General features: G+C 38.4%; 1 protein-coding gene across 1 annotated transcript in view; it reads right to left on the bottom strand.

Moving 5' to 3' along the window:
* Window positions 1-19,088: 19,088 nt before the first annotated feature.
* The window catches only part of LOC136886071 (uncharacterized), a 41,453-nt gene continuing 36,362 nt past the window's right edge, over window positions 19,089-24,179 (bottom strand). Inside the window, exon 7 of the mRNA XM_067158801.2 lies at window positions 19,089-21,275. Coding sequence (XP_067014902.2) covers window positions 20,453-21,275 — 823 coding nt within the window. The 3' untranslated portion in view covers window positions 19,089-20,452. The remainder of the gene's footprint in view (window positions 21,276-24,179) is intronic.

The raw sequence follows: 24,179 nt of genomic DNA on the forward strand, positions 1-24,179 counted from the left end.
TAACACATTATAAGATACATTACTGTAATGATACATGAGATAAGTTAAAATTATGCTACAATTGAATGCTCCATCTGTGTACCACTATCCCAGTCATAGGCAACGATCAGCATGGCCTTCACACTGTTTCCGGTCGGCCGAACCATTATTTTCGCTGTGACCCGCGATGAGGCCACTTGTTTGATCTCACCTTCATGTTCATAGCGCTCCAAGTGCTTACGAGCTGCATCATATCGCAGCCATTTTTGATGTTCAGTTGAATCATGTGGAACCCATTAGGAGGTGATTTTCACATTCCCAGCTGCTACTTCAGGATTAGTAGCACAGTCGAAGGCGCTGGCCCTGTATCGTTGGCCAATTCATGAATTGTGGTGCTCTGATCTGCCAGCATTAACGTGTTCACATTCTGCAAATCATCATCACTTACTGCAGGATGACCAGGCCGCGGCACATCTGTCGCATTTTGTCGTCCGTCTTTGAAGACATTGACCCTTGTTTATAACAAAATGCGAAGCCTTCCTTCAGATGATACTCTTACAAGAAACTAACTAATGTTTATAATATTTATGTTGATAGTGCAAGGAATTATGACCACAAGATCCAAGAACATTTGCAGAAGCTCAACATCCGGAAAGAACAGGAAAGCAGGCACAGTAAACGGTGACATTGCCGGGCTGGAGTGGCTCAGACGGTTGAGGCGCTGGCCTTCTGACCCCAAACTTGCCAGGTTCGATCCTGGCTCAGTCCGGTGGTTTTCGAAGGTGCTCAGATACATCAGCCTCGTGTCGGTTGATTTACTGGCTCGTAAAAGAACTTCTGCGGGACAAAATTCCAGCACCTCTTCGTCTCCGAAAACCGGCAAAGTCATTAGTGGTTCATAAAAACAATACCATTATTATAAATGGTGACATCAATGGCCGTAAAGTAAAGTTAAGAAATAGTTCCATGAACGTGTGTTTTGAAAGTTTGTGTTGACTGCCTTAAAAAGACAAAAGGAGTTGGTTATAACAGAAATGTCCCGCAGCCATCTTGCGGGTAAAAAAAAAGCCTGACATTTTTAATAAGCTCTGGGAATAGGATGTGGAGGAGTCAGGAAATGTAAGCACCTTAAGAGCCATTCTGGGCCGATCTCGAGATGGTACCCACTGCAGAGAGTGTCTCAGTGAGAAAGAAATCCTTGGTCACAAATTGGGAGCCCGTCCATACAGTAAAAGGCTGCACAATGCCAGGTATCGAGTGTGATCACTAATTGCAGAAGAGGTTCACGATATCTCTGGAAATGAGAGCAATAGGAAATCAGACATGATAGGCTTCCAAGACAACAGCATGGGATGGACAAAATCTACTGTACGGTAAAACTTGAGAGACACGCAGAACATTCAGCTGAAGTCCACAAAAGTAATTTTATCTTCTACAACGATACTATTCCCTACTACAAGTAAAAGTTCTACCTGTCTGCCATCTCGTTAAATGGTCTCATCAGTTCTGCCGACAGTTTGGCTTTGATGAGAGCCTAATAAAGGATGTTGTGACTTGCACCATGAAGGGAACCATAACCATCCTCAGGAATCACTTCTATGGATTGGAACTAGTGTTCAGGAATAATTCAGCTATCTTATAACCATTTATACATACTGTATATTTTTTTGTAAAATTTTGTAAGGTTAATAGATTTTAAATTTTATTTTATATACCAGTGTTTTTTTTTGTATACTCTGTCCATCAGCATGGCTTTAATACTTTGGGGAGTCTTGTAAATAAATATCACCATTTATTATTTATCGTATGATTAATCAATATTATTTACATATACATTTTATATACAAAGTTTATGGATAAATGTGCACAATCACAGGCTTGTGCAGTTTTACAATTCTAGGTCTAGTTCTATTGCTTGAATTGATGTATGATAAATGTCCATTATCATTCCTCTGAAAGCACGAAGAGGGCAGTCGGCAACAAGGAGACATCACAGTCACAATTTGCAGAGGTAGCCCATCTGCATTTGTGTAGGAGATGTCCACATCTGCCTTGTCAAGTTCACATCTGGTTGATCATCATCCACTGACAACTGGGAAGGTAGAATCCCTATATTCGCTTAGAAAAGTCTTCGATTAGAGGTATATTGAACACTGAAGACTACCCCCCACTTGATTTTCCATGAACTGGTATCTTTGAGGGACGATCTTTCAAGGTTGACTGTTGTGTGCAACGGAGGCTTCCCTGATTTCAAGCGTTGATGGTCTGTTTGTTCAATATCTTGATGAATGAGTAGCTCTGGATTCTGTTGACTGTTTTTCCATACCTTAAGAAGTGCTTCTGATCTCAGTGATGGAGGTGGAATATTGCTGAGCACAGGTAGCCTTAGTGTATTCATACTCTAGATACATCCATCTATACATACATGACTTACTGGAAACAACTTCAAGAAAATTCATTTATGCTGATGACATTTGTTTGATGATTCAGTGCTCCGACTTTCCTGACGCGGAAACTATTTTATTCACAGATCTCAAAGCGATGGATGTATACTTTAATAAATGGTACCTTCACCCATATCTCCAGAAAACAGTGGTATCTGCATTCCACCAACACAACAGACAGTTAGATTACAAACCGGATGTAAGGTTCAGAAACCAAGTACTTCCGTATTTTAGAACACCACAATACTTGGTCATATCGCTAGATAGAACTCTGACTTTCAAGCAACATCTCTCGAATGTGGCAGCTAACTTGCTGGTACAACATGGAGATAAAAACTTCATCACTGATCCGTATTGAACTAATAGTTACAATGCTAAAAAGAGAAGGATGTTCCACCTATTCAATACAATAACACTGTTGCACGAATCAATGTAGCAACATATTCAATTTGTTAAGGGACCGGTTTCGTCATATGTCCATGTCATCATCAGCCTACACAAAAATGGCAAGAAGTCAACACAATTGTAACACACACAAAAAAATGGTAAGAAGTCAACACAATTGTAACATTTATGACACTTTTCTTGAATTAAAGCCAACGGCCGTAGCCATGTTGAAATACCGGATCCCGTGAGATCTCTGAAGTTAAGCAAAATTGGGTGTGGTCAGCAGTTGGATGGGTTGCCACGCGCTGTTGGTAGGGGGTAAGGGAATGGAGGAGCGGAAAGGAACTGGCCACCCTACTGCAAGTAAACTCCGGCTCAGGAACACCTCTGTGGAAGTTCGGACCTGCCTTCGGGCAGAATACACCCTTATCTTCTTGAATTAAAAATAGAAGTTCATGTAGAGGTTCTTGAGCACTCTTGCTGATCTTGAGATTAAAAGAATGATGCAGAATAATACACAATTGTTGTTATACTAGGAATAAAATTTGTTGCTAGGTAACAAATGATATGATTTTGTTTTAGTACTTCAAAAGGTGGATAGTGGCATACATAAAAACTCATAGAATATGAGACTATTGGTACTGATATGGATTTTATGAGTTCTAAGGAAAATAAAATAAATTGAAAATAAGAAATAGAAAAGTGAAAATGGTAAGGTAAGTAATATTATGAGGCTCACTTTAATTTAGCCTTGTCATGAAGTACAAGAGGAAGAACCGAAAATTGAATATAATCTTGCTGAATACTGCTGTCCAACCGGGATCAATAGAGCTCACACTAAGAAAATATCACCATTAGGACCTTGAAAATGTTGATATAGTGCGCAAACTTTTTCTTGAGCCCTGAGCTCCATAGTGCTGAATGGGAACTAAGGCTCAAGAAAAAGTTTGCGTACTATATGCAGGTAGTAGTCCAGCTATCAGGAAATTCATTACTGATTAATCAAAGAAATATAAAAGTACACCTATGCAATATGATACCTGCCAACCCTTCCGATTTACCCGGAAACTTTGAATTTTTTAACTCGGCTTCCAATTTTTTGATATATTTTTACTTCTCCCTATTTTGGACCAATGTAACATCTAGTATGGTCAATAATCTTCCTCTAGAATTAAGGATAAATTTTTATGTGCTTGTGTAATTTATGTAACCTCATTTTCAAGCGTATTTATTTGCTTTATTTTGCGAGTGTATTGTCCGTCGCCTTTGTGTATCGTGTTTCCTGCTCACCTCAGCAACGTGCGTGCTTCACAGGTGGGGATTCGGGATGGCAATCGTCCTACAAGTAAGAGAGGCTAGCGCATGCTAGCATCTCAGTTAATCAGGACGAAATAACATGTTTGTTATTGTGCGTTTTGCTTGCTGTTAACACAGTTTCTATGCATGCTTTCATTGGAGTTGTAGGCCACATATTTTTTCTTGTGATTCTGTGCTTTTCCCACTGTCAGAAACGTATGTTAAAAATGTATGAGTCTCATTGATCGGTTTTGTATGTGGTAGGTTCGTGTATTTCAGTGCATTCGTGTTCATTTTTACTTCATAATTTGAATGAGTTGAATGTATTTCACGGAGTTGTGTCGGTGACAGTTTCTGGTATTTTCTCTTCACACTATGGCCAAAAACACCATAACAAATGTTATCTCCAAGTGTTCAGAGAAAGCTATAAAAATTAATGTCCATTCATTGTACAGTCTAATAGAGGAAACTATTATGCTCTTTGTTATGTGTGTCGGTGTGATATAAATATTATTATTTGTATGACTGTCTTTGTCATAAATGAGAATGATTAGGTACATTTTCTTGTAATTATTTTTATGTTTTCTTAGTTTAGGATTTTAAATTTAATGGTCAGTTTGCACGGTAACTGTAGATATGTATGCCTTTTGTCCTGTACTTTTTTCACCTAGACTGTGGCACAATATATGTGATGAAATCCAAGAATTCAAAAAACTTCCAATTTTTTATTTCTAAAACTTGGCAGTACTCAATTTTTAAGATCCCTTAAATTTGTTTTCAGAGTCACAATGAACCCTGGTGCTGACCAATTGCCGACAGATGTGCTGCAGAAGATATTCTCCTATCTGCCCTGCGAGGACTTAGTGAAGTCAGTTCAGTTTGTCTGCACTTGGTGGCAGCAGGCATCCTGGGAGAGAGGTCTATGGAAGCGCATCATGTACAAGCCAGATGCCGGGAACAAGAATATCATAGAAATGTTGAAACAGTCGCCCCAGTTGCAAATTATGTATCTGACATCTGCATCTGTCGACAGTAATCTCATTCAGTTTATTACTGATTCATGTCCTAACCTTGAACATCTTCACATATCTTGGGACTCTATTTACAATAACTCTGATGTTACGATCACTCGACCTCTGAGTCAGATCAAGATACTAAGTCTCTTCCGGCATGCAGATTCCAGTCTGGATTTTCCATACCTTGACAGTGCTTTTCCAAATTTAGAAAGTCTACATATTACTCAGTTGAGATTCAGTAGGAAGGATCTTGAGCCTTATTTACAGAAAAGGCAGGATTTTCTGCATACATTGAGCATTTCTTGTTGTGCAGATGATGATCTCTGTGTGCTGCCATGTTTATCTGTGTGCACAAAGTTGAGAAATTTGTCTCTGTACAAGCTGTGTGGTAAAGTGTTGTGGAAAGAAGTTGCACACTTACCAAATATTTCACATCTGACACTTCACTATTCTGATGTGAATCATGTGAATGACAGCTCAGCAGTGTTCTGCTCCTTCCCTAATATCACTGCAATGACGCTGAATCGTTGTACAAGTCCGTTAGAAGATGATGTATGTATAATTGCCCGTAATTGCCCCCAGCTTCAAAAGCTGAAGTTTTCTTACTACTGTGCGTGTATGACACTATTCGACAGCACTGATTATTTGCTAACTCAGCTGTTGTTACCTGTTACCTTGCAACATGCTATTCATTTTGAAAGACTTACACATCTATACATATACAGTAATGAACATGTTACTGACAAAGATATTGAAAACCTCCGGCTGATGCCTCAGTTGATACACCTCGACTTGTATAAGTGTGAGAGAGTCACTCCTGGATCCCTTAAATCGATTTGTGGGTTTAGTGAGTTGGAAGAATTAAAGTTTGATCTTAGATTCAAGGAGCTCCCAGCTGATCTTCAAGCTAGTGATGTGAAGAATAAAAATCTTCAACTTATGTTCTACAACTGTCCGGATGTTTCATCCTTGGAATCTCTGAGATTACAACATTTAAGGGTGGGTCTGACAGGGTATAGCAGTTGCAAGATCTCTTGTTCATATCCATGTCTGAAGGAGTATTGCACATGCTGGATTGAACGTTATAATTGTTGTACAGTTCGTAGAGGTTTGACAACTCGTTTGCAAAATTTGGCCCTGTTACTTTCATATCATGATGGTGGTGGTGGTGATGATGATGATGATGATGATGATGATGATGATGATGATGACGACGACGATGACGACGACTTTCATATATAAAATTAATGGATTAAATATAAGCCTGCACTTTCGCTGCTGCTCCCCCCCCCCCCCCCTTCCGGGTATTTCTTTAACTAGATTTTTCGGATTATGAAATGAATAAATGTAGGAGAAAGACTTCATGGTTATGTATGGTCACCCGCTGTCAACCACTTGTTTTTTTTTTTTTTTCACTATGAGAAAGTGATGAAAAACTAGTGTTGCTAATAGCCATATTAAAGTACTTAAACCTCCAATTTGATTGCATAAGCAATAACACTCGCACGCAACTAGGAAAAAAATCAACACAAAGCATTCGAAACTGAAACAACGCCTTGGCGGCGTGGCAGACGGTTCATTCTCTTTGGACAGTTTCAGATGGTACTGAGAGTAACTAGAGTATGTAGAGCGGAACAACGAACGATAATAACAGATAAACACGCTATAATGTAACATTACATTTAAACAAATGAAATAAAATAATTTATTAATTTTATTTGGGTGTTGGCACAGAACTTACACACTGTGAGAAAATGCCACTGAGTTGATACAATTTGACTACAGGATCTCTTAAATCAATTTGTGGGTTTAGTAAGTTAAAAGTATTAAAGTTTGATGTAAGATTAAAGTAGCTCTCAGCGAATGGTGTGAAGAATAAATAGCTTGAACTTATGTCAGGATGTTTCAGCTTCGGAATCCCTGAGACAACAACAACACCTAAAGGTATAGCTGTATCAACCTTGGTTGATTGTACGCGTGTCTGAAGGTGTGTTGCACTTGCTGGATTGAACGTTGCGTTTGTTTTTGTAACCCCTTATTGCCACCGCTGTAAATGTAGATTCCTTGAACCATGAAATTTCATCCTTATAATGTCCAAATTCTTTGTAGTAATTTGACCCCTTTCTTATTAATATGAATTCAGCATTGTAAAACATCACTTAAAAAAAGTGACAGTCAACTTAGAAGTTTTCATAGGTTGCACACACGTTGGACAATATAGACTGAGCACTTCACGCCAGCCCAACGTCATTATAAGTAACATTGGAATGAACTAGTATATAATAGAGTTTTAGTGTCACAGTCATGTCTTGGATGTTTTTATAAGAAATATAGCATGTGTAAGGGTAACTTTAAGCATGTTGTCATGAACAAAGCCTAGGATCCTAGCAATTTTGATCTTAGTTATTAGGAACAGCAGCTGAAAATGCCTAGAACATAGGCAAAACGTCCCGCTTAAGACATATTAATGATGCAACATCATTTATGTAAATTAATTAAAAAATACATAACTTAATGTATTGAAAAGGTGGACCCTCAAGAAACATTCTTTCAGAAAGGAATTTGTTGCTCAATACTGACCTAATACAGAAGAACCCGGCTTAACCGAAATGCTTTGACAAAATTGTATTTTAATATTTTGTTTTTACCCTCTCGTTCTTCGCCGTCGATATTAGTAATTCTTTCCCTATACATGCTGAGAGCTACTATGCATACCCTATTTTTATATCATGACTTATACAAGAATGCACGTGTAGCATTAAACAAAACAGTTTGTTTCTTACCATCTAGTTCGTTCCATGATATATTTTTTCTTGAACAAGCAAGAATTATTATTATTAGTGTATTATTTGTCATGAAGATTATGTAGACTGTGATTAATGTTGCTTCAGTTGTGGGAGTTTCATCTTGTTTACTGCTCTGACTATACTGCAGCTTCTATTAGGAAACCAGAGAAGTCCAGCGACCCTTGTCCATTCATATTTTTCTTTCACTCAAGGGCGTTCCACTGGCCTTGCGGTTTTATACTGTAGTTCCAATGTTTTTCTTACCCCATTGCAAAAGAATTTGTTTCATAATTTCAGATTGCTTTGCGCTTTGTTGAACACCAGCTGATGTATTCTTGATTAAACGGTGGCGCGACATAGCTGCACGACAGCGCTGTACCAAGAAAATTCAGAAGATTTTATACAATGAGTGACATTATGTAAAGATTTTAATGTTAATGTGCAGTATCCACCTTTGCTTAATAGAGTTTATGCATGTTTATTTCGAAATTTAACTTCCGAAAATATTTACCATGTGTCATCCGAAAAAACGCGTCAACCGAAGTGGCTCTGATATTAGTAGAGGAATAAGAGTGAGGTTTTAAAAGTACGAAAGATTATAATAGAAACATAAAGTTGGAATTTAAAGAAGAAATTGGGCCAAATATTCATTTATAGGATGGGGAGTGAGGGATTAGAATAATTTATCAAGGGAAAAGATTTGATAAATTTTGAAGTTCTCTGAAAATGTTTATGTAAAGGTGAGGTAAACAAACGATAGGGCAGCCCTAAATGTAGTGACTGAACAGTAGAGTTCATCCCCATTTATTTTGTCTTTTTCATTGCCATAAGACCTATCTGCGTCGGTGCAACGTAAAGCAACTTTAAAAAAAAATTTTAAAAAATCTTATATTTACTGTAGGTGTTACCCAGCAGTTGTACAGTAATTTCTTGTGCCTGGCTTATTGTCTTTCCTTTAATGTCTCAGAAATACTGTGCAGGCTTATGTACGTCATCTTCAAATTTAGGTCTTTTAACATTTTTTTTTGTCTTCTCTTTATTATGTATAGTTTCACAACCGTTCGTGCATCAGTGTTACAAAATCATATAAATTTTTAACCAAAATCATTTCTATACAGCAGTGTTCAGCATCTTGCTGTAAAGAGGAAGAATCGCTATATCTAGTAATGTTAGTTGGATCGCAGTATGACATCATCAGGTGAAGCAATTATGCTGCCATCTTGAGGTATTAAAATATCCACACCACGCAACAGACTACAGCTCTATACTCTGGTGTTACCACGCTGTTTCAGGGTATTGTTGGAATAATCTCAAGAATTACAAGAAGTGTATTCTTTTTCAGGATTCGCTAAATACCTTAGAAAATTGTGAACCATGAGAGGAAAAAGTTATTTTCTCTGTATAATTTGCTTATTCTTATACATCTGCTGATTTTCTTGATTAATTTTATTTAACCCTAGAACTGCTGCAGGTTTTTTCTGTCAAATGCCGTACTTATTTTCCTCAATATACACAATGAAAATTAAATCATGCCTGTATTCACATATTAATCATATTAAAAACCAACTGATAGCTGAAAGACTGATTTACATGAAAATAACAAAAAATATTGTCACGATTTCTAACTATTTTATGTATGTTTAGTCCTCAGCCCGAAGGCTGGTTGGATCCTCAACAGCTCTGCCATCAGCTGTCATAAATGGCCTAGGCATCACTGAAGAGGCGTACTAGGGAAATGAGGAGTGAGATAGTTTCCTGTTGCTTTCCTCTCTAACTATTGTAAAATACAAATATAACATTTTTTGAACAAAGGAAATTGTTGAAATATTTTGCTCAAACAAAAGACTTTCTAATGGATAATTTATTCCTCAAACATGATATTCTGAAAAACACACGTATGTTCTTACATATTCCCCCACAATTCTCCACTTTTAATTTTGAATGCTAAGTAAAACACGATTTTTCATCAAAACGGATTTTGAATTCCTTTCACGAATTTCGAACCTACAGCTTATCTTAGTTTTCTTAGGTCAATTTCGTCTTTCCTGTGTTGTGATCAATTCCTTATAACAATCTACACAAATATCAACAGTTAACACTTATCCCTTCACTGGTTTCTTCAAATATTGACCTTCTCCCAATAATAACAAAACCTGCACCGACTTGAACATCATTCTGGTTATCGGTATTTCCCATTACTTCTGAGGCACCTTGTACTCTGTCACTTTCACTACTTTTAGGAATAACCACTGTCACCATCAGTACTGTCACTAAGATCTTCAAAAATCAAGAGCTTGATTTCAGAACCGTCAACAAAGCTGGCTGCCATCTTGATTCTACGAACATATGAAAGTATTTTCCCTTTTAGAACTAAATAAACTTCTCCAGACCGTCTTTCAAAGACTTTCAAAAATGAAGATAAATTTATACGTATTCAGCTGGTATCTGTATTAGTGCCATCTGGTGTCCAATTAAAAAGCTATGGCGGAAGAACGGCACAGTCTCTCGGAAAGATGATCGCACTTCACAAAACAGTGCACTATCTTTCAGAAAGACGGTCCGCAGTTCTAGGGTTAAATATTCAGCTTCAAGATGTATTAAATTTTATGTTGGATAATACATAAGCTACTGGAAGCAATATGAAATTAGCATGTATTTATTGAAAGCACACTGGCAGTGCAGGTCACAGTAAATAAATCTCCCTCAAGGCTTCCATAGTTCCAAGACCATGTACTTTTCTCAATGAATGGCAATGTGTAGAATCAGGACAGTCAATGGCAATTCCAGGTAATTCTTTCACAGCTCTTTTGATGATTTTATTAACTTCAATCAGGAATGAACTTTTGATTTTGTGCGAGATGTGCCATGTAAGGCATAAATAACTGCCAGATTTTCTGGTTCAGGATGTTCAATTTCTGATCCTGCTTAAAGAATGGAGTAGCTGGCAGTTTACCAAAGTTCTTTTTGTAGAGTTGTTAATAATTTTATTTTCATTCATAACAGTTTCATCTTAGAAGGTAACTCCTAAAAATTTAGTGTGTTCATTTGGTTATCGAATGAATGTTGACACCAGTTATTGTAGTCTTAGTATCTGTAGTCAGTTGTCCTTTTTTATTATGGTTTATCATCTTACCAGGGCTAGGGTTTATATGTAATAGAAATTACTAAATACGAGGGGTGTTCAGATGAAAAGGTACGAAATGACACTGGGCATAATCGAAGTCTTTGATCAAAAGTAATCACCATAGGCCTGAGCACGACTATCCCACTGTTTCATGAGCAGAAGGATTCCCTTCTCCCAGAATTCCTGTGGCTGCAGTGAGCCAGTCCTTCATGATGTTCTTCAGTTCGCCATACGAGTGGAAGCGCTTCCCTTTCAGATTTTTTTTAGCAGACCAAACAGATGGAAGTCGCAGGGCAACATGTCTGCGCTGTGGGGTGGATGTTCAAGCTGCTCCCACTCGAACTTGGCTAGTACACTTTCTGTGACCTTGGAGGCAAGTGACGAGCCTTATCGTGGAGCAGAATCACTCCCTCCGTGAGCAGCCCAGGCCATCTGATCTTGATGGAATTGCATGGGTTACGTCACTGTTAATGGTTCCCCGTGCTTGAGGAATTTAATTAATATCGGACCTCGAAAAATACACTGAGCATCACCATGCATCATGTGAGAGGTCTCGCAAAATGGGCACCACTATGCCGGACAATTCTTTCGCTTTCCTAGATGTTGCACTACGTTATCCCAAAGCGGCATTTTCAAATTTCAACTGGTTTGGTTTTTACGACGTTACGTACCTTTTCATTTGAACGAGCCTCATATGTACATATATATGGTATAAAAATGTTCAAAATATGGAGTAATATTTTATGAGAATTACAAGTAATCATGCTCGTGGTCCGTACTGACTAATAACAACACTGCTTTTGTTTCTTTCAAGTGCATTTATGTTGTGATTTTAATCTTATTTGTGTGTTTGTGTTGATCATGGCTCCAAAAACTGAAACATTTATTCCATTAATAATCTTTTTAGATTGTAATATGTGTAATGATTTGGTGGTTTAACTATATATATATATATTCTAATTTTATAAGTAGGCAAAATATAATGTAAAGAATACATGTGTTGTGTCAGATTGTAATACTTATAGAAAAAGTGCATATCAAAGTCGCAAAAATAAGAATTTACATTAACTACAAGAAAGAAGAAGGTGCATAGAACAGAACTTTCTTTCCATATTTCATAGAATAATGTACCAGAATCCAGATTAGAATTATTGATGCTAGCAAAACAAATTTTCAATAATTTTTTGGCAAGAATAACTTTAAAATTTTAAATATGAAAGGTATCTAAAATAAAACATTAAAATATGTAAATATATGTTCAATTTTTCTCAAATATGTAAAAATGTGTACTAAAGCTTGAAATATGAATACTAAAAACATGTTTAAAATCACTCCAAATATTCTAATTTGTAACGATATGGCAAAATTTTAACTGTGGCTAAGGAAAATGGAAATATGTATTTACCTAGAAATCTCCACCCTGATCATTGTACATTTTGATCCAGTCCCCGTCAAACATTTACATGGTATCTACACCACAAACCCTACAGTATCACAGTCTTTTGCTACAATACCCCACTCATCACCAAATACAAAGACAAACATGACAAATTATGGTAAAAAAGGAATGTGTGGAGAGAGACACACTATATTAGTAACATTCATTGTGGCAGCTATTATTTTGGGCCCCAAATCTCTTATCTTCAGCTATTCCCATGCACTGCTAGAGAGGAGTATCAATAAAATTCTTTCAATAAGATTCATTATCCAGAGTATTGAAAACTGTTTTTTTTCATCCTCGAAGGAGTGAATTGTGTTAGCATATATGAGTTGTTACACAATTTCATATGGAGTGATTGCATATGATGCTGTTCATAGCGAGCTGTCCATTGGATGGAGGTTTTAAACCTTGAACAGACCCCTTGGTTTTCGACAGGAGTAGGCTATGTGCCAACAATGGGTTTCACCCTCTCCCTATCGTATGTTACGTCATTCAATTTATCTCCTCTGATGAGGTTGATGTCAGGAAGGGCATTCGGTTGTAAAAACTCCACCCCACAGTGGACACGCGCACAATCTTGGGTTCATGGAGGATGCCATGGATCTCAATCCTACTAGAGCAATCTTTTTTGCTACTTTCATGACTTACATCTAACTTATGTATAAGATAGCCCGAGTCCACCCAGCCTTTCCTCTCTCTGACTAAAGTTGGTCTAAAAACAGATGTAAAGATAGTTTCATCTAAGAACTTTCCCACAGAATACAGTTGATCGCAACTGCTGTCCTATAGCTTGATTCCATTTAAACTTTCTATACTACCATCCTGGGGAATCTACCTGTTTTACTTTTGTATTTCTGGCCAGACATTAAATCATCTGACATCAAATGCTAATTTTCATATTATACTCGCTGCTTTCTAAGTTCAAAACAATGACAAATAAATACTAGAATCTATTTCTGCATTTCTGTTTTAGATTGTTCATAGTTGTAGTTTACACTCGCCTTCAAGTCATAAACCTCTGTCCTTGGCAAGGTCTTAAATGACAGGTCTGTATCCACCTCTTGTTCACATCTCGCAGCCACTGAACAAACCGGTTGAGCTGACAAATCTTTTGGAGGTGAGTACTTCAACTCCTTGGGAAACTCCGGAAATGGTTTGTGAAGGATAGTTCCGTGAGGAAAACAAAACTATTTTTACTGGCATATATTTATTAACTTAAAAATGTTTATGTCAACTGAATACTGTCAAATCTTAGGTTTGTTCCAAACGCAGTTTGCGTACCGTTTTGTACTGATTCATGGACTGGTGTAAGCGCATGTGCGAGCTATGTTCTCGTTGGGAACCATCGCTAAACAGCAGTCTCGGAATGGTCAAGGCAAACGACAATGAGCCTGCGATCACGATTACGCGGAAGATTCGTGGTCAACACGTTTGAGGATAAATAAACAGGTCTTGTTCTCCTCTGCTTGTTAATACTCCTTGAACATTTCATTATCATAGTGAGGCATAGTTTCTTATATATATAGAGCGAGCAAAGGAAAATTTTGTTTACTAAAGTATTTATTTCACTACATGTAACACATCATTTAAACATAATTGCAAACAAGTAAAAAATTGTAACAACTTGCCTAAATAATGATCATTTTTGCTTTGGGGATATTGTAACGTATCTCCAGATCATCTTCACTGGAGTCTGAGTTCATAAAATAATGAGAATCGCCTTCAATATTGTCATGTATCATTCTTGTTACATTGATAGTGTGTAGTCAAATATGACTTTTTAATTGTATAATAAGAGCCTCCGTGGTTCAGGCGGCAGCGCGCTGGCCTTTCACTGCTGGGTTCTGTGGTTCAAATCCTGATCACTCCATGTGAGATTTGTGCTGGACAAAGCGGAAGCAGGACAGGTTTTTCTCTGGGTACTCGGTTTTCCTTGTCGTATGTTATTCCAGCAACTCTCCAATATAATTTCATTTCACCTGTCATTCATTAATCATTGCTCCAGAGGAGTGCGACAGGCTTCGGCAGCCGGCGCAATTCCCATCCTCACTGCTAGATGGGGGCTTCATTCATTCCATTCTTGACCCGGTCGAATGACTGGAAACAGGCTGTAGATTTTCATTTTCAATTGTATAATAACGCCGTACTTCTATTTAAATGTAATAATATGTGTAACGTATCGTCTGCTCCCGCCAGATGATGGCAATGACCAATCAGCTGTTCACAGCTATGGATCACAATGCACAGCTCACTGTTATTTTGGTGTACTGCGCATGTCACTGATGAACAGTCCTTTTCCTGGACCATGAAGTGCTTTGCCAGTCAGCAAACTGGTTCATGAACGGTCCACAGTCTGTTGGAACAACCGAGTCCGTGTTTGAGTTTGAAGTTTGTTGGAACGCTCTTTCTTTACCGCACATGCGCTAGACAGTTTGCTGCTTGACTAAGTGGTTTGTTAGGCATAAAATCTCAAGGATAATTTAATAAAATCACCTATTCAATACTTTCCACGTTTAATGTGGTTTGAATCTACATGAATTTATGTAGACTTATCAGGTACATGTTTCACCCATTATTTGGGCATCTTCGGCCTGTAGACAACCTTTAGGTCAAGGTTTGGGACCTTTTTAACCATATATAGTATAATATATGAATGTTCATAATCTCTTAAGACTAACATGCCAGGATAATAATTTTTTAAATGTGTACAAAACATAAAGGTGAGTAACATAAGTTAATGGTGTTTTAACACAATTAAAATTTGTCGGTCGTATTTTATCTAACTTAAAAATATGTCCAAAACTAAAAAGGATCTTTTTCCTCTAACATAAGTCTTGGGTAAAGAGGATATTCATACCAGGGTTCATTTGACCCTCCTATATCATTTTCATGTTCTTGGCATAACTAATGTTGGAATGTGTTGTCAAACACAAGTGGAGATTTAAAACAGACCATCTGGACAGCGCAGAATAAACATCTTTTCCAAATAAGAACGAGAGGCAAGACGTCCTGATCTGATGACCACCATCTTATAACAAAGGAGTCACCAAAGAACTTTTACCAAACAGTCAACACAGCAATTTTTTCTGTATAACCTAAGAGTATTACTTGTGATTATTGTCCTAATGTTTTTTCATCTTTATACAGCTGATGATGACCACTAGTGTTTGAAACATGTTCTGTAAGTGTTAATATATATTCAATTTTGCTTAAGGCATAAAATAAAGTATCGATTAGGTGGTTCTTTATATTAACTTCTTGATTATACTCATCGGTACGGTCATGAAATGGACGACGTGTAATATTTTAAACATTGTCGAAACATCCTGAAAAATCTGGTATGGGACATGCGTAAGGCTGAAAAGAACTTGGGAGTGAAAAGGTTAAGCCATGTACAGATATAGCAACACAGCCTTGTGAAGTGATATGATTGGCTAGTTCTAGTACCTGATAAAATAACAATGGTGTAAAATATCAAGTTTTTTCTTTCAAATTATTTATCATTTTTGCCACCAGAAAGCTCTACGAGAAGTATTGGGAGAAAGGTAAAACACTTATAACTGTTTTTCTGGACGTCGAGAAGGCATATGACCATGTACCACGCAGGCATATATGGGAATGTTTGAGACATAAGAAAGTGCCTGATGACATAGCACGAGTACAACGATTATATGATGAAACCAAGTGTTGTGTCCAGGTCCAGGATGGAAGGTCAGCTTGGTTTGAAACGAAGAGTGGAGTCCAGCAAGGAAGTTGTCTTTCACCACTTCTCTTCATAATCATAACGGATGAAGTTTAAAAGCGGTTAAGAGAAAGGATCCAACAACTAATGCTCTGGTTTTTGCTGATGATGTAATGGTATGGGGTGAGACAGAAGTAGAAGTACAAACTAGACCAGATCTCTGGCATGAAGCTTTTACAACCTTAGGTCTCAAAATCAGCAAAACGAAGACAGTTGGCTTGGTGATGAGTAGAAACTCTCCAACTGTTCATCTAAGAATTGGAGATGAGGAGATGGATATTGTAGACAACTTCCAGTATTTAGGTAGTGTTCTGTCATCTGACAATTCCATACATCAAGAGAGTAGTAACAGAATACAGAAAGCATCCAAATTCTATCACGCTGTATGTCAAATACTTTGGGATGAAACATTTCTGTTGGTTTCCAAGATCAGCTTGTACAAAATATATCTTAGTACCTATACTGACGTATGGCCTGGAAGCACCAACACTTATTGGACCAACAAAGAGTCGTCTTCAGGCAACAGAAATGAAGTTTCTCCATTCTTGTCTACAGAAAACAAAAATGGATAAAATAAGGAATGTGGATATCCGATAACACCTTGGATTGGAAAGAAGCTTGCTGGAGGCTCTAGAAGTAAAGAGATTGCAATGGTATGGTCACATGAAAAGAATGAACCCTCACAGGACTCCTCGAACATACTTTGACCACAGTGTTCCTGGGAAGAGACTAAGAGGAAGACCTCGTGATGTTTGGGAAAAACAGATAATGAAGGACCTTGAAATTAGAGATGCGAACTGGTGTTGCATATATGAGCAGCATCTGTGGATGGATAGAACAAACTGGAGGAGGCTCGTACACAACCGCACCCGGCTTGCTGGAGCGAAGAAATGATGATGATGATGATTACCAACCCTCTAACACTCACATACCCAGTTCTCATTGTTTTTGAGAAATTCGCTTTTTAATTCGTCCTCGAAGACGAGGAAATTGTGTGTAGCATATATAAGTTGTTATATGCCGCTGTTGGTGGTGATTATCCGTCGTATACAGACAATAAGGCTCGAACAGACCCCCTTGGTACTGTATACGCTATGTGTCGGCACTTGGTTTCACCCTCCCCTTTCCTGCCATCATATGTCACGTCATTCATTTAATCTCATAAATTCCTCTGATCAGGTTGATGTTAGGAAGGGAATCCACCTGCAAAAACTCTTTCGAAGGTTTGTCTCGCTTATATCCGACCCCATAGTGAAATGGGACGGGGGTTGGACACACGCACAATTTTGGGTTCACGGAGGGAGCTGGCGGAGGATGTTCATCATCATCATTATCAATGTCCCACTCCAGCTGCCTGGGTGTGGTTAACGAGCCTCCTCCACGACTTTCTGTCCTTCAACTTTTCCTGCTCCATTACTTCCGCCACATCGAATTCAGCTTCTCTAATGTCCTTCCAAATCTGATCCATCCACCTTCTTCTCAGTCTTCCAACTGGCCTCTTTCCCTTAATTTCTGTTTCCAATTCCCTTCTTGCTACCCATTCCTTTCCCATTCTTTTTACATGTCCGAACCATCTCAGTCTTGCTTTCTGTAGCTTCTGTACTAAGAGTTCTATATTTAGCTCTTCTCTGATTTTAATATTTTGAAGTCTCTCTCTTCTTGTCTTTTTAACCGATGTTCTTAAAAATGTCATTTCTACTGCTTGGATCTTACTATCTTGTCTCTTATTAGTTACCAGCGTTTCTAGTTCATATGTTAACAATTGGTATGATACAGATATGGATCTCGATCCTAGAAGATCTTAACACTTTCCACTACACTGCTCTCCTGGTTGTGGATGGCACCAAGGCTGATGTAGTATTATTTACTTGATACATTTTAATGAAAAGGTGGACACCCTTGTCAATTTATTTCTTATACCCGTATGACATCCGGGCGTATTTAAAGGCAGCTGTATGTAACACAAAACGGTTCCTATCCCCTACTTGAAGGTAGTAGTTTGTCTAGTGTCCACTAGATAGCATCAGTTATCAAGAAGTTAAAAAACTGAAACAATAAGTAGGGTCATTTCTCCTTGCCGTGACCTCTAACAAAGTACTCAGTGTGCTGCGCGCACCAAATCTGTCATGCTGTCAGCTGTGTTACTGTATAAACATGTCCTCATGCCGGCTCTGTGATAGTGATATTTTGAATATGTTACCGAGAGAAGCGGGTTCAGAAATAGATGACAGTGATGAAGATTCTGCTTACGAACCAGATAACAAATCCTGTGATAGTTCAGGCAAGATTTTTATTTGTCACGTCACTTTCGAATGCACGTTTTAGCTTGATTCTTTTACTCCGAATATAAATGATAGAAATACTTCACGCCTCAGAAATTTGGGGTTATTTTTTCGTTTAGAGAAAGAGATACAGGCCGATGATTCACATGTACTGCAGAAAGAACATGGATGGTGGTGCAAGGTTGGACTGTACATAGCCCTATAATATTGTACATCTTCTTATTCCTAAATAGGTAAATTTTGTATTTCAAATGAAATTGTGTGTATTTGTGGCTTAAGTAGCCACAATAAATGATTCATTTTTATTGTTTGGGCAGGTTTACCGGTATAACTTCAATGTAAAAGACTTTTTTGTACATTTTTATGTTTCTTCACAAGTACATCAGATATGTACTTCCTGATTAACATCTTCGTTGTTGATGGCTGACACCTTCATATGATACAAAAATCAGGTATGTATTACATTTCCCGGTTGTGTAATAATGTATTAAAATTCAGGAAAAAGACCCATTTTCCTGCCAGGGTCCATGTTAAAATACGAGGGGGTACAAAAAAAATATATATATTTTTTTAAAAGCTATAGGTATATTTTCAATTTTTTTACAAAACAAACTTACCCCCTTCAAAATACTCTCCATTACAACTAATACATTTGTCCCACCGGTGCTTCTACTGTTCGAAACATTTTTTGTAGTAGTTTTTATAAATGGTTGACAGCTCCTCCCTAGTTTTCCTCTTGACCTCTTCAATGTTGTCAAATTGGTGTCTTTTCATGCCCCTTTTAATGTGTGGAAATAAGAAAAAGTCACATGGAGCCAGGTCAGGCTAGTAAGGTGCGCGGGGCAGCGGAACCATGCCATTTTTAGCCAAAAACTGTCTTAACAGAGATGGCTGTGTGAAGGTGCGTTGTCGTGGTGGAAGAACCACACTCCTGTCTGCCTTTTACCGAGTGGAAGAAAACATTTCATACCCGCACGTTGTTCGCTTAAACTTGCCATCATAAAAAGCAAAACAAGAACAAAACAGCGCTAGCAAAAACAATGCACATGAACAGAACAACCAGATGGACAACACAGGTGGCACTGAAGTGGCAATGAGTTGCGCTATACACGCCTAGCGGCAGAAAAGCGTACTACACAAGCATCGCCCATAGCAATGTTATTTCGGTTATTTTTGGGTACCCTTTCGTATGCTGGTGTTGAAAGTGTTAAACATCTTAAAACACTTATGTGTATGAGAGAATGCTGCAGTTCCTCGACCATGATGGGTCACTGTGCAGGACAAGGAAGGACAGCTCGATGATAGACAGACCTAGTAAAGAGATTCCATTCAGTGTTGTTCATAGAAAGAGGGTGAAGTATCAGAATGAATGGACTTGCAACACTCTGGAATGAGACGATGACTAGGATGGTTTTAATAGGAGACCACACCATATAATACATAAGTTGTCCGGTCGGAAACAACGTGAGCGTTAGAGGGTTGGTCACACTGATAAATAGCTAGAAGAAAATAATTAGATATCTCGCGCCGTTGTCTTTTATCAGCTGCTGAATTCAGCCAATGAGATCTGCTTGATGGCGCCAATAGAAGAAGTAATCTTCTCCAGCGGAGGGACTTGAACAAGGAGCTCCTGCTGATAGGCTCGCCCCAATAGCAAGTGCACTACGGTGGCACTGGCAGGAACCCGCGGTGTGTTCGTGTTTGATGCTCATTTCTCGGCACTGCTCTCGAGCCCGACCAAGCCACACCGCCTCATAAACCCAATCTGAATTCGCCTGCGAAGCGATCTGATCGGCTAACTTAAGCAGCTCATAAAAACACAACAGTGCGAGATATCGAGGTAATTTTTTCAAATTACTTATCAGTATGACCAATGCTCATATACTCGGTTCACACTGTTTCCAACCATCCAGTACATTTATGATCCCTCCAATGGCGGATGTCCCACTGTCCGATTAACACACTGGTTCGCTGTGGATCTTCTCGTGCCTCTTGAGTGCGAACAAACTCTTAAATCTCTTTTTGCACATCGAACAAGGGAGTTGCCGAACACGAGTGTGAGCAGCCATGTGACGTACGAGAAGAGAGCGTTTCAAGAAAATCTTATTGCACATTTCGCATCTTAACGTGTTCCATGGTGCGTGAACTCTCATTAGGTGGCAGTTCAAGGAGTCTTGGGTCGCAAACTTCTTCTCACACTTGGGGAAATCTAGTTGAGAATCCAGTAGAGCAGTTGCATACGTCCGAGAATATGATTCAAAACATACGTCATATGTCAAGACTTCTTGAGTGTGGCTTTTGATGTGCTGATTAAATGTATGATGATCACTGAATTTGTTATTGCATAATTTACAATTATAATCCCTAATATTCATATGCTTCGCCAGGGATGTAGTAGTGCCATACACCCGAGAACATCTGGGACAACAGTAAGAATTGGTGTCACTGTACTTGGACAGGTGTTCATGAAGTTCCCAGAAACTGCGAAAAATCTCCCTACAGATAGGACATACCCGAGGGTGGAAGTCTAAAATGTGCCTCATAAACCCCCCTCTCTTGACGTACGTCTTGTCGCAGACAAAACAAGAGAACCCCACGTCTTCAGACAGAGACTGGTGATGAGAGTGTAAGTGACTCCTCAATTGACATTCTTTTTCGAACCTGCTTTGGCAAAGCGTGCAGAAGTAGGGTGTAATCACTTCCTGCGAGGTACACAAGTTTCCAATTGGAGGGATCTCGGGAACTCCTCCAGTGGAAGAAGGCAAGGAGTATGATGCACTGCAAAATACCAAGAGATGTATTACATTCCATACACGACAGATAACTGCACAATCAACTATTTGTATTCAACAAGCAAAAAGTTTTATGATTGAAAGGTTTCAAAAATGTTGATAAACAGTAGAACACTAGTAATCAAAATAAAAAATTAAGCTAGCATTTAGCAGAACAGACTCCAAACACAGTATAGTACATTGTTAATTGAATCGCTTAGTTTAAATAAAGTAATGAACAAAATTACACATTTTACAGGAGACCAAAAAAAGGCTATTTATTCTAGTAACTACATCAATCATCACAGTTTTACATTTATGATTTGAAACATTAGACGTTAGTGAAGAGATCTCATAGTTTTGCACTGCTTAATATATCTGTATTGTAACCGTAAAAGTTTGTTTCGATGGCTAGCTGAACACAAGACTCGGCACAGTGATGACTGGTCCTTGTCTGATTTGTTACAGAAGAGAGGGAAGTAAGATAAGTATAATGGAATACTAATTTTTTCAAAAAGTTTATTCATGAAATAAAGTCAAAATTTAACATCACCTCAGCACAGCTGTTACGAGTACTTCTCCTTGGGGTTGAACTGGTCCTGATACATTGCGAGGTTGCAATGTTTGCTCATGGTGCCACCATCTTCCGAGCTGGTCTCGAACATCTGGAAGGTCTTGAATATCTCGGAGGTCTGGATGGTCTAGGAGCACTCATAGTTGTAATGTGACACTGGGGCATGAAATGGACTCAAAGTAATTGGTCTACACAAATGAAATTGTAGTTAGTAACGATCTTTAACGAGTCACAAGCTGCCCTCAATTGTCTTCACAGTGGGATTTCACTAATTAGTTAGAAGAACACAGTCAAAATTAAACTTGTGATGTATTGATCACGTAAAACCAAAGTCACAACAGTGTGAGAATGTTGTTCAAATAACAACGCAGAAAACAAGGTATCCCGTTTTACTACTTCACACGACATCAAATGAAAAAGAATAAGTTCCGTGAATTAAGTCCCGTTCACTATCGAAAATGGCAAAAGAAAACACTGTCCTTCCTGGAACCATCCTGGGTTCGACACAAGTCTTATCGGGATATTTATGGAATGTTAAATGCACTAGATCGTTCAAATACTGTACTGAGTTTATGCTCATTTAAGAATCTGAACACTTGTAAAAGAGAATCACAGTTTGACGACACTGTTAAATATGATAAGTTATATCAGTCGTTCGTAACATAGACGTACAGTTTGAAAAATATTTTAACACCTTTGGTAGAACAACTATGTACTGTGATGCTTCACTACCGTAAATTTAATCACCTGAACAGTCTGAAAATATTGGATTATATTCCACTACTAGCACAGTTTATCATTTATCAAGATCAAATAGAAAATCATAGACAGTTTGACGTCTCACTGACAATCACGTTTCAACACTTTCCGTATTCAATGTAAAGTTAATCACTTTCATTCAAATACGAACATCAACTTCGTATTGGTGAGAAAATGTAAGTTTCAGTCACACTGTTCTCGTAAATGATAACACTCCTCAACTGTTCACATTTCCTCTAAGATGCAGTTTCTATCACCACACACACGACACTGAAAATATTCTAAGTCTTGCAGTGCGTAGTAACACGCGGACTTAAAACTTTCGCAGAGAGTCGAACTGACGACTTACATTGTGACCGCAGAATACCCAACAGCCGGCCGTCCAATCTCGGCCTGTGGTACAAGGTGAACAAGCGAAATGCCTGCCTTTTTATTCGGTATCCCCAAGAAATTGTAATGGTTAATATCTTCCATAATTTTTGACAGATCTCCTTGAAACATGGGAATCATGATTATAAAAAGTTAGGCTACACACTGATGTAGTTCATGTTGTCATATCTTAATTCATTTAGAAGAAATTTATGTTGGGAAAGAATAGAACATTCCGTCGTCTGACGTAATACAACCTTGACCAAGTTCTCCAGTTGTGACGTCTCACTTCCCCGCTGCTCACAGCTGACATGCTCGCAGGGGAAGCGTGCTCGGCGGGTAACATAACTCCACACACATCGGGGACTTTAACTTAGAACCATGTTATGGATATAGTATGTTTTTTAAAAAGGTACATGTCACTAAATATAGAGCCTCCGTGGCTCAGGTGGCAGCACGCCAGCCTCTTACCACTGGGTTCCGTGGTTCAAATCTCTGTCCCTCCATGTGAGGTTCGTGCTGGACAAAGTGAAGGCAGGACAGGTTTTCTCCGGGAACTCCACTTTTCCCTGTCATCTTTCATTACAGCAACATTCTCATTATCATTTCACGTGTCAGTCAATCATTGCCCCAGAGGAGTGTGACAGGCTTCGGCAGCCGGCACAATTCCTATCCTCGCCGCTAGATGGGGGCTTCATTCATTCCATTCCCGACCAGGCTGTGTACTTTCATTTTCATTTCACTAAATATAAATGGTGTAGGGATGTGGTGACCCCACTGCCCATTGGGAAATCACTGCAATCAGCCACCCGAGTATTGGCGGGAAAACCATAACGTTTGAGGGGTATGGAGGAAATGCCTACTCCCAGTCCTGAACAACTAGGATGAATCACCTTTGCAGATCACTTTTAATCACAGCCCTACAAGAACTTCGGAACACAGATCAGGACCCAATTGAATCTGGGGGGATATCGTCTTTACAAGGGACTTCCAGGAAAGAGAGTAATGAAAAATGTTCCCCAATTTGGAATGGGATTCCTGGTTCATACTAGCATATTAGATTCAGTGGAGGACTTCTCATCGAACTCATCAAGAACTGCAACCTTAACAATTAGAGTAGAGAACAAAATATATACACTGATTAATGTCCATGCCCCAACAAAAAAAAAAAAAAAAAAAAAAAAAAAAAAAAAAAAAAAAAAAAAAAAA

This window comes from Anabrus simplex, chromosome X (genome assembly GCF_040414725.1).
Source record: "Anabrus simplex isolate iqAnaSimp1 chromosome X, ASM4041472v1, whole genome shotgun sequence".
Classification (NCBI taxonomy): Eukaryota; Metazoa; Arthropoda; class Insecta; order Orthoptera; family Tettigoniidae; genus Anabrus; species Anabrus simplex.